At 39.3% G+C, this 11,632-nt stretch overlaps 1 protein-coding gene across 1 annotated transcript; it reads left to right on the forward strand.

Moving 5' to 3' along the window:
- The first annotated feature begins 200 nt into the window (after positions 1-200).
- LOC144641124 (uncharacterized) lies at positions 201-929 on the forward strand. The gene has a single exon (XM_078500169.1). It carries the CDS (start codon positions 201-203, stop codon positions 927-929), a length of 729 nt encoding a protein of 242 aa, XP_078356295.1.
- Positions 930-11,632: the final 10,703 nt, after the last annotated feature.

Here is an 11,632-nt window from a genome sequence, read left to right on the forward strand (position 1 = left end):
TTACCAGCCTATACACAAATATCCCACAAGAAGAGGGAATAAATACAGTATGCAGAGCATTCGAGAATTTCTACAGGGACAACATCCCCATCCCGACACACTCCCTCAGAAATATTCTTAGGCTGATCCTTCGAGAGAACTCATTTGAATTCAACGACAAAAACTACCTCCAAATACACGGAACCGCCATGGGCACGAAGATGGCCGTCGCTTTTGCGAACATCTTTATGTCTTCGGTTGAGACGGAAATAATCAGCCAAAGCAAAACAAAACCACTTGAGTGGAAAAGATACATCGATGACATTTTCTCACTGTGGAATGCTGATAAGAAGGAGATAGAAGACTTTATTGTCCTTGCAAACAGGCACCACCTTACAATTAAATTTACGGCTGAAATCTCAAACAAAGAAGTAAACTTTCTGGACACAACCGTCTACAAAAGCGAGAGATTCTACAACCAAGGAATTCTAGACATCCGCACTCACTTTAAACCTACAGAGACTTTCCAGTACACACACTTTTCCTCGTGCCACCCAGCAGGGGTCAGAAAAGGACTCATAAAAGGTGAAGCCCTGAGACTTCTAAGAACCAACTCCTCAGAAAAATCATTCGATGAGAATATAGCTAATTTTAAAACACGCCTTAGAGCTAGAGGCTACCCCCACAATCTCATTGAGAAAATAACTTCTGAGGTCAAATTTACTGAACGGAAGTCGGCTTTAGAACAAAAGGAGAAAGTGCGAAAGAAAATTCTGCCTTTTGTAACAACGTACCACCCGGCGCTACCAAATCTCAAAAACATCTTAATGAGCAAATGGCACTTCATTCAAAACCAACCACTACTTAGAGAAATATTTAAAGAACCCCCATTCATCTCATATAAAAAAGGAAAATCTTTAAGAGATATACTCGTGAGAGCTAAACTATAGGTCACAATATTCAGAGGTCACTTGTCACGCCACGAGCGTATGAGTCGTGTTTGGCCTGTCAACACCTTACAACCATGAATGATAATTCCACCCAAGAGGAAAACCACAAAGAAATCAATAAAGACGACTTGAAGATGGAGGTTGACAATGAAGACAATGAAGAGAGCGTCGATGACTCATTACTAGACTCGGATGGCGAACTGGTGAGCGGCCAGCGCAGTCCACAATCGGGGCAGAGTAGAAAACGCAGTTACAGCCACAGTAACAACACTAACTCCAAAAAAGGAAAACAGCCACTCAAGAAAACGAACCGCCAACCCAGAATGCACGACCGAAGCCCCAACAACAAACGACCACGCCGCCCTGCCTCCGACGAGATATCACAACTCGAAAGGAAAATAGAGAAATCAGAACAATCCATTTCCAAACTGAAGATACACATGGACAAGGGCACATGCCCGAAAGACTTGCGCTATGTCGCAAAGGCGAATATTTTTCCTGACGATGAATTTAAGAGTGATATAAGATCTCTCAGAAAAGAAGCCGAACAAAAGTTCATAGGCGCTCTCACTAGATTCCACTATCGCCGCGTCGAACGCAACCAGGACAAGTTGCGCAGAGCTAAATCGCATAAACCTGAGAACGACACAAACGCAAATCGGGCGAGAACAGGGGAACGCCCCCAAACTGACGCATGTAGTGCGAGTAGCTTTCCAGAAAGTATAAAATCTATTACCGCCAACCTAGACAAGCGACTACAAGAAGTAAATGTACTGATGCAAAAACTTGAAGATATGAAGAATAAAACTGTTGAAGATTATCCCTGTCTGTTTTCTGTGAGTGAAACCAGCGAGCAAAGGGGGGAGAAAATAGAAAAGCGCAAATTTAAAAACAAAAGACACAGCGAAAGAAAGAAAAAAACACACAAAGATATTACCGCTAAGAAAACAGCGTCCAATAGAAAATACATAAAGAATTTCTCTAATTCTGAAATGACAGCTGACCAGATTAACCTCCTCTCCCGTGGATTGAAATTCGTTCCTACGCCAATAACAAACGAAACCGCACTAAGAAAGCAAATGCTAAAAGACTTCAAAGATTTCGCTAGAAGAATGCGGCTCCAATTCATATATCACGGCGAAGATAATAAAATCCACCCCTTCTATGTCAAATCGAACTGGGAACCCCCGGTTCAAAAGTCAGTTGCTCTAGAGAGCTACCTGGAAGAAATTAAAACTCTACTTGCGCAAATACCAATAACCAAACCTAAACAAAACTTGCCGCTTAATGAAAGAAAGGCTATTACAGAGCTGAAAAACAACTCTGAGATAAATATAAAAAAAGCGGACAAAGGCTCTACCACAGTCATTATGCACAAACAAGAAAAAGTAAAGGAGGGACAGATTTTACTAGACGACAGAAAAAACTACACACCCCTCGAAGAACCAATGGTTAAAGAAACTTCCCTAAAGGTTCAACAAATAACAGAAGAACTCTACCAGGGAGGTTTCATTGACGAGATGACTGTTAAGTGGTTATCACAGACTCCAGACCCTCCAAGAGTACCCGTCTTCTACACTCTCACAAAGATACACAAACCAACACCGGTTGGGCGGCCAATAATATCAGGTAATGATGGACCTACCGAACGAATATCAGCATTCGTTGACAACATACTTCAGCCAATAGCTCAATCACAAAAGTCTTACCTTAAGGACACAACTGATTTTATAAACTTTATAGAAAGAACAACCCTCCCAGAGGGCACTTTTCTAGTCTCTCTAGACGTTACCAGCCTATACACAAATATCCCACAAGAAGAGGGAATAAATACAGTATGCAGAGCATTCGAGAATTTCTACAGGGACAACATCCCCATCCCGACACACTCCCTCAGAAATATTCTTAGGCTGATCCTTCGAGAGAATTCATTTGAATTCAACGACAAAAACTACCTCCAAATACACGGAACCGCCATGGGCACGAAGATGGCCGTCGCTTTTGCGAACATCTTTATGTCTTCGGTTGAGACGGAAATAATCAGCCAACTGATTAGGTCCACTGAAGGACCGAAACTCGAGTCTTGCTTAAGATAAAACATTTGCCAGGAGACATCGTTGCAGCATCCTAGAAACTTCAAACGCAGTAATCAATCTGCCATAGAATTTATTTGTTGGATGCAAGTAACGCAACAAGACAGTTAAAAATAATGGAGGTAAAGTTTAGTCCCATACAAGAACTCAAATCACAACCACTCAAACTAAGGGGAGCTAAACATTAACTCAAAGAAACCATCGCTCTCAATGCCTAGAGACTGTAGTAGCCATAAAAATACTTGGATCTTAGACCCTCGCAACCGTGGAATAACGAAACGTTATTCTGCAAGATAACCGCCACTTCAAACAAGATGACGGTTAGAGACCCACTGATCTGATAAACATTACAGACTACAACATTCTTTTGAAGGCAATTAAGAATCTTTCAACAAACAAGAGCCGATAAATCTAACCAAACGAATATGCCAGAGAGCTAGCTAGCAGACACAATGGCATAAATCTGATCAATGCTGTAACGGCTCCAGAGAGCGAGTGAAATCCTCCATTAACAGACTGAAGGCTAACTTTTAGCGACCGGCGGGAGTCGTGTTTGGCCTGTCACTTTTAATATTTTCACTTGTGACCTTTTTTTGACAGAGCCCCGTTCCGCTGCGTTGCACGAGATTATCTTTGATCGCAAGAAAAAATCTATGCTAAAGACTAACGCATGCTGTGCAGTAAATTCGAAATGAAGCCCTTCTTCATAATGTGGGACACCACTTACGCACGGCTAAGAAAGAACCACCATTTAGCATCAGAACTGACCTTTAACGGTCTAAAATGCGATAAATCGCCTTCTCAACAAACACAACTTAAGCACGGATCGAACAACATTAACACAATTGGTCCAGTTAAACGAGCCAATTAGAAAGCAGAATTTTCGATCCTGCAGTCAAGTACAAAAACGGCAAATAGAATGATTCCAAATCATTCGATGAGACTTTAACATAGGAGCAACTGATGAGGTCCACTGAAGGACCGAAACTCGAGTCTTGCTTAAGATAAAACATTTGCCAGGAGACATCGTTGCAGCATCCTAGAAACTTCAAACGCAGTAATCAATCTGCCATAGAATTTATTTGTTGGATGCAAGTAACGCAACAAGACAGTTAAAAATAATGGAGGTAAAGTTTAGTCCCATACAAGAACTCAAATCACAACCACTCAAACTAAGGGGAGCTAAACATTAACTCAAAGAAACCATCGCTCTCAATGCCTAGAGACTGTAGTAGCCATAAAAATACTTGGATCTTAGACCCTCGCAACCGTGGAATAACGAAACGTTATTCTGCAAGATAACCGCCACTTCAAACAAGATGACGGTTAGAGACCCACTGATCTGATAAACATTACAGACTACAACATTCTTTTGAAGGCAATTAAGAATCTTTCAACAAACAAGAGCCGATAAATCTAACCAAACGAATATGCCAGAGAGCTAGCTAGCAGACACAATGGCATAAATCTGATCAATGCTGTAACGGCTCCAGAGAGCGAGTGAAATCCTCCATTAACAGACTGAAGGCTAACTTTTAGCGACCGGCGGGAGTCGTGTTTGGCCTGTCACTTTTAATATTATCATCATCCGTGTTTAAACGATCTACCCATTTTGAAACTTCTATCTTTATGAAAAATATAAAAAAATATATAAAACCTCTTCATTGATTAAATTGTCTTTAGATAAAACGTTTTTTTCTTCTCAGAATTTTTGTTGTTACACTAGCTGTCAAGTACGATTTTTTTCTTACTTCGTCCTTCAGTGTGCGGAGTTTGCTATTCAAAAAATTGTTTTGTTTTGCTTTTGAAATTAAAACATGGCCACCAAACCAATTTAACGTAAAGAAGCTTGTTAAAAAAGCCTGGGTTTACCTTAGAGGACGAGAAATATAATTTAGACATAAATGTAAAAAAAAAGATACATTTACCTTGAGTTCGTCCTTCCAGATGAATAATGCTATTGATACACACGGACCAGGAAACTGTGCTAGCTAGCCATTACTCAACCTTGTTGTCTCGCTTATCAACAATTACAGAAGGGAAAGCAGATTATATGAGATAAATTGAAAACATCAGAAAGTGTACCATTTCAGACTTTCGATAATAATATGATGCGTATTGCAAAAAAAAATGTGAGAACAAGCATTATTCGCGAATTTAATCGGAAAGTGTTTTTGAACCAAAATTTGAAGAAATTGGATAACTCACCAGTTTAATACTGCTCGCACTGTATTCTGCAAGTCGATGATGTGATGTGACGTGAACTTGTGTTTTTACTGTTGTAAGTTTGTATAATTGTTCACACTTTTAAAGGTAAAGTTGCTTTCATGTGAATATGACTCGATTAGGTCTAGCTCAGACGTCGTTCTTTTGCCGTGTCGAACTAAATTCAGGAATTAAGTTCGACGTCTGAATCAAACTTTTGAATTGAGTTCGGCAAAGCAAATTAGCTCGACACGCCATGTCGTTCTACGCGTCTCTGGCACGGCAGCGGTTCAAACGTCGTGCTTCTGCCGCACCAAAACAAATTCATTATTTATATAAATGTATTTTGGCGGGATTACGTTCCCGCGAGGTGTTACGCAGGAGACCCGATAATAATTATCCTTTAAGGAGTATGCGCACAACGTCGTCCCCAGGGTCTTTCCGTCAGCCGCCATTTTGAAAACGGAGAAAACCCTGGGGACGGTCTTAAGTATGCACATTGAATTTTATTCTTGCCAGACGGCCAAAAAAAAAAGTGGCGGCCAGCCAAAGGAATACGAAATTTTCTCTACTAAGAAGCACGTCGAGGATGTTTCATTCAACGAAGTAGATGACACTTATGACAGGGAACAGGGCGAAGAAGAAGCTAGCGAAACTGAAATTAGCGAGTTTTCGGAAACTAGTCGGGCAAAGAAACAAACATTCGCCGTACTTGCAAAAGGAAACGTTTTTTTCTGTTGCTTTTCTTTGCGTCTTTTTCTTGAGTCTTGTATGAATTTAAAAGTAGGAGCTTTTAATACAATTTGGAAAACGGCACCATTTTTGTTGGATCACCGCTGACTAATTGTTACGTAGTTTAAGCACTTCTGAATTTTGTACGACTCTGGCACGACGTCTGAATCGCTACAGTCGAACCTAATTGCAATTTAGTTCCGCACGGCAGAAGCACGACGTCTGAGCTAGGCCTTAGATATTTAAAAACGAAGATTTTTCCTTATCTTCGCACCATTTATTGATAGCAAACAGCCTCGATGCAACCATGAAAAAACTAAACGACCTCATTTAATATAATAAGCAAGGTACGAAAATGTTATTTGAAAATTATACTTTACACAATCAAAATTGTTTTAATATTGAGTTCAGTTTTATTTGGTCTTGCAAAATCTGGTGTTAGTAGTAATAGTTAAAAGCTGTTTGACTGTTTCAGAACATATTACATTAGATTGGATGACTTAATAATAACTTTGTATATATATAAGAGCTTTGAACCCGTGAAAGGCAAACATTTCTCAAAACAGTTTGTAAACTCTTTACTCTAGTAAGGGCGCAAAAAAGACTTTCTTCTAAAATTATTATTATAATTATTGAACGGCATGTAAGCGTTAAATGTTTCTAGGGCGTCATACATGGAGTTTTATATTTTGTCAAACAAGGATTTTCTGCAAAATTCAATCAGTAAATTAAAGGAATTTCGTAATATATAGATTTTGCAACGCCTAACAGCGGAGTTTTCGAAAGCGTCAAAAAGTCAAACATTTATCAAATTTAAAAAAAAAATTCTCAGCATTATATTTAAACCCTTTCCAGGTCATCGTCGTCATTTCAATATCTCTGTTGAACGGAGTAGATCCTTTTTCTTTTCCCTTTTTAACCCTTAATTAATACGTAAATACAACAGACATTTTAAATTCATTTTCACTCAGCGACAAAGCGAGGAAAATCAATGTAACGTTCTACAATCTTGGACAAAACTGTCGAGACACTTTCTTCAATATGGGTCACACCAACTTTTTTTGTGAACCCAAATCATCTCCATTACGTCTAATCTTTCGAAACATGTTTAAGATGAGTTCCAGTCCGTACTGCGCAATCTCGGCTGCAATGTTTATGTGAGCCTCACACGAAAGAAATGTTTACAAGCAAAACGAAAAAATCCCGCGACAAACTTACCTTTTTCTTCATTATTAACGCCAGATATCCTTGCAGAACAAATAATAACGAGTTGAAGAACCTTGACGCTATTTCAAACCGACGTTTCAGCTCATCGGAAATTCTTGAACGAAACGAACTGTAATGGCGGACTAAAAAACTTCATGTATGCTGTCACCGAAGTGTAACGTTTCAACGAATTCAAAACAAAAACGAGTCTGCGCAGTACGGACTGAAAATCAGCTTAAAGCAGTCTTTTTCCTAACATTTGACATGTGGAGGAATAATGGACACGCAAGCGCAGCATGCACGTGGATATGACTGCGTAGCTAAATGAAAATGGCGCAAATAGTCGCAGACTTTTGTGTGGAAGAAAGCAAAGAAAACACCGTTCCTCTTTTGAAACAAATATCCGCACGGTTTTGAGATGTCAATTCACTGAATTTTGCCACAGCGTCTGTGTGGCAAAGACGTAATACAACCACTTCTTTTGTAAAATGGCCAAAAAACAAATCTTTCCTGTTGATTCCAAGGCTTTTAGTAGCTTCAAATGCTATAACTGACGATCGTAGCGCCAAATACAAACTCCCTTAGGAAATGGTAGCTTTAACCGGCTATCGTAGCGCCACATGCAAACTCACCTACCAGCTACAACCTTTTTTTCATATTATCTGGGATGTAATTCCTTTTCCATGCCTCATCTGTGTGGCTGCCATAGTGATTTCAGCTTGGCAATAAAAAAATAAATCCAGCCGATGTGAGGCGAGAGACTCGGATGTTTGTTTGGCAGAACAGTCCGGCGCAGAAAATTAACTCATCGCAATATATCTTCAACATTTCTCCACGTGAGATTTAATAAACGTTTCCTCTGCAAATAACTGGTTCAGTTAGTCCCTTTCGGGGACGAAAAAGTTAAAAAAAGCCCCTGAGGAAAAACAGGTTATATCAGCATATACCCACTTGCTGTTGCAATCCTTGATAGAGCAAGGCTAGTGAAGTCTAAATTTGAGTCTACTACCTTTTTCCCATCGCATGAAATCAGGTGTATCTTGACATCCACTCGATAGTATGCTATTCTATCTCAGGTTTGTGGTTAAACCACAAAGAGATCTGAACAGTACTGTTCTTGCTCATTTTATAAAGTGCGCGACTTGAGAAGACTTGTTTCTTCTGGGCACAGAATGAGTTCCGGACAAAAAAGTTCGACGTTTGAATCAACTGCCGAACTTTTAATTACAGTTATTTCGGTCGACCCAAATAGATATTGGGTTCGGAACATGAAAAGTTCAACGTTTGAACCGGGCCTTATATTTTACGCGACTGATTTAAATTATTGTGAAAATCACTTCAAATGTAAAGATGCGAAGGGAATTTTATCCACGGACTCATTTCCTGTTTGTATATTTTTAAAGTTAATTTATTTTCGTGAAATAGAAATTTGTTCATTTTATTCAATCTTTCAGTTTTTATTGATTATATCCGTTTCAAGCCGCTTTTTATTATATCGCACGCTTTTCTCGTCGTAATTAAATACGCACAATCAAATAAATTACACGGCTTTTCAAATCATTCGGAAAGCCTCGCAAATCTTTCGTATCTTTTACCCTGAAAGAAAAGATCTAAACACAGCAAATACAAGCATATAAAAATAGTTTATGGAAGAAAAGCTTATTTTCAAATATGTAAGCAACAGTTTTTAATAAGCAATCAAGCGGTCAGACGAGACGACACTTAAGAATTGGTTCATGCTTAGCGTGCGTATATCGAGTTATGGATGTACTTGGGAAGTTTGGAAAGCACTCAAGAAGCGTAAGAGTTACTCGAGGCCATAGCCGAGAGCAATTCTATCTTCTTGAGTGCTCTCCAAACTTCCCAAGTACTCGATATACGCACAGCTAAAAGCATGAACCAATTATTTTATAACATAGCTACTCCAAAGTTGGTTGAAAAGAGCGAATTTGGCGAACTTCATAAGCAAGAAGTACAGTAATTGGCAGTGCCTCCGCTAAAACCACAAAACTGCAAAAGAAAAGCCGCCCATAGTTAACTCAACAACGCAAAACAAAAGGATTGATGCGAAATTTTATTTTGAAAATACTTGTAAAGGTACAACAAGAGCGACTCAATGAAGAAGAAAAGCAGCAAATATTTACGGGAAGACACAAAAACTAACACGATTAATGCATTCATCGTACAACATAAAATTAGGCTCAACACTTCAATAAGTTTGTACCTTTCAGTCTTGATCTTGTCCTTTCATACATCAATTAACTTGTTAGACTCTTATCTCACTTTCGTTTCGGTTTCATCAACGCATAAAAGACTTAGTGGTCTTGATGACAGCCGTAAAGCCGTAAACATATAAGCTAAAGCCAGCGACACGGTAGGCGATTTTATTCGCCGATCGCGGCGAATTTGATCGCCAGCGAATGCCGTCAAATTCAATCGCTGATATTCATGCCAGATATCGGCGATTTTATACGCCGGACGCGGCGATCGGCAAAAATCACAATCACTCCACCGGGCACACTTAACGATTTTCGTCGATCGCCGCGATCTGCGAATAAAATCGCCAAGTGTGTCGCCGGCTTAACAAAATTCTGTAAACCATTGCTTCGTTCGGCTTGCACAAGGCGGATAATTTGCCGAATAACAATTGCTTCGGGCCCTCCCTTCAACCTTAATTGTTGTTACAATTTTCCAGGATGCGTAGAAGACTTTTGAGGTGATTGTTCGAGGAAAATCCTCGCTTTCCTCGCGTTTTTCATTCAATTCAAGAAGTGAACACCGGGCCGCAAATTTTCCCGCATCCTAACACTAACACTTCGATTACATCAAAATGAAATGTCCAGTCGATTTATACTTAATAGAACAATTATTTCATTTGCCCTTGTTGGGTACGAGTGGTTATAGCCAACTCGTAGTAAACGACGGGAACTTGCAGCTACAAAACTCGACTTAGCTAACTGCAAATGCACACGTCATCTTATATACGCACGGCCGTGCGTAGATAACGAAACACACCATGATCGCTCAATAGGAATCAGATAGGGCTTGCACGCGCTATGTTATAAAACATTCCATCGTGCACTGATGTTTCGCTTTCCGTGCATGGAAACTTTCTTACTTTCCCAGGATAACTTCGGCCAAACGTTCTTTTGACTGTGAGAAATTCGGCAAGAGTCTTCGTGGTCACGTTTATTCTGCTGTTAGAAAGGATTTGTTTGAATCGGCTGCAAAGACGGGATTCTGTTGAGCCAACTTTTTTTTTTCACGAGTCCAATGCAGAGTTGACTACAATGGGTTGAGAAGTATTTCCATTATTATTGCCTTCGACGCTCGTTTTTCATAAAATTTACTGGTCACGCTTTGTGGTTTTTTGCGTACTTTGCGTGTTGTGTTATTTCGCACGTAGCTTTGTTTTAAAGCTTTCCACGCTTCTTTGTTCTGCTGCGCACGCTTTATTGTGTTCAGTGTGTCCGGTGAAACAAACGATTCAGTAATGAGGCGAGACTCTGAATTCGCTTAAACCGTGCTAAAATCGAAATCTCTTGTTTTAAAGTGGAAGCGTATTGTGAGCGTTCTTTCACCTTTGTCCCTGATTTCCCGTGGAGAGTCACAATTATAACATATTCATTGTTAGTTAGGACTCGGTTTGCAGTATTAACCGTTTGTTATATTGACTAAGTGCGGTCATGTTATGTATCATTGAAATTCAAATGTCAACAAAAGCTTACAGAACTTTATAAATTATTTTTAAAGGTAGCCATGAACACACCTGCTTCGTCTTGTCTACTTGGAACCCAAAAGAGCTCAAAAGTAAACAAAGCACTTGATCACTAAAGGCTTTTTTACTCTCCTTAATGGAAATATTACAATTCCTTGGCAGGTAATATGTTGCTATGTGATATAAATCACCTTTCAGAATATTACCAAATTAAAATGATTATTCATTCGACTTAAAACCAATATCGCCAACCTGAAAAACATTATTGTGATTTGCAATCGTGAAACAGTTTCCAAGTTTCCAAATAGTAGGTTTCATTTCAAACAAACAATTTATTGCTTGTTTAACTCGGTTTCGTTAGAAAAACAACATTGCATGATCGCCTTTACTTGCGTGACCTGTAATAGGTAAACAATTGGCGCCATATGAGGGCAATTCCGAAAAAAATATGTCACCTGTTAGAGAGAAAGTATTGAACGCCTTTTGTTATGTCATCTGTAATGGTAAACAATTAGCGCCATGACATGGGAGACCATTCATATAAATGTTTCGTGTTTTTGCACGGTCACTTAAGTTGTCATTAACTGTCCTTCTCATTTTTAAGTGCCTTAAAACAGTCACGTTAGGTTTCCTTGAAACTCTATTGTCAACAAAAGCTTTCCTTGAATTAACCAATTATCTTTAAATGTAACCACAAACAAAACTCCTTTCTCATCCGTACTTGGAACCCAAAAGCAAGCAAATCATTA

Source organism: Oculina patagonica, unplaced genomic scaffold (assembly GCF_052425735.1).
Source record: "Oculina patagonica isolate OP01 unplaced genomic scaffold, crgOcupat unplaced7, whole genome shotgun sequence".
Lineage (NCBI taxonomy): Eukaryota > Metazoa > Cnidaria > Anthozoa > Scleractinia > Oculinidae > Oculina > Oculina patagonica.

Excerpts from the sequence above, each read along its gene's own strand:
- LOC144641124 (XM_078500169.1), top strand. The coding sequence starts at position 201 with ATGGCCGTCGCTTTTGCGAACATCTTTATGTCTTCGGTTGAGACGGAA.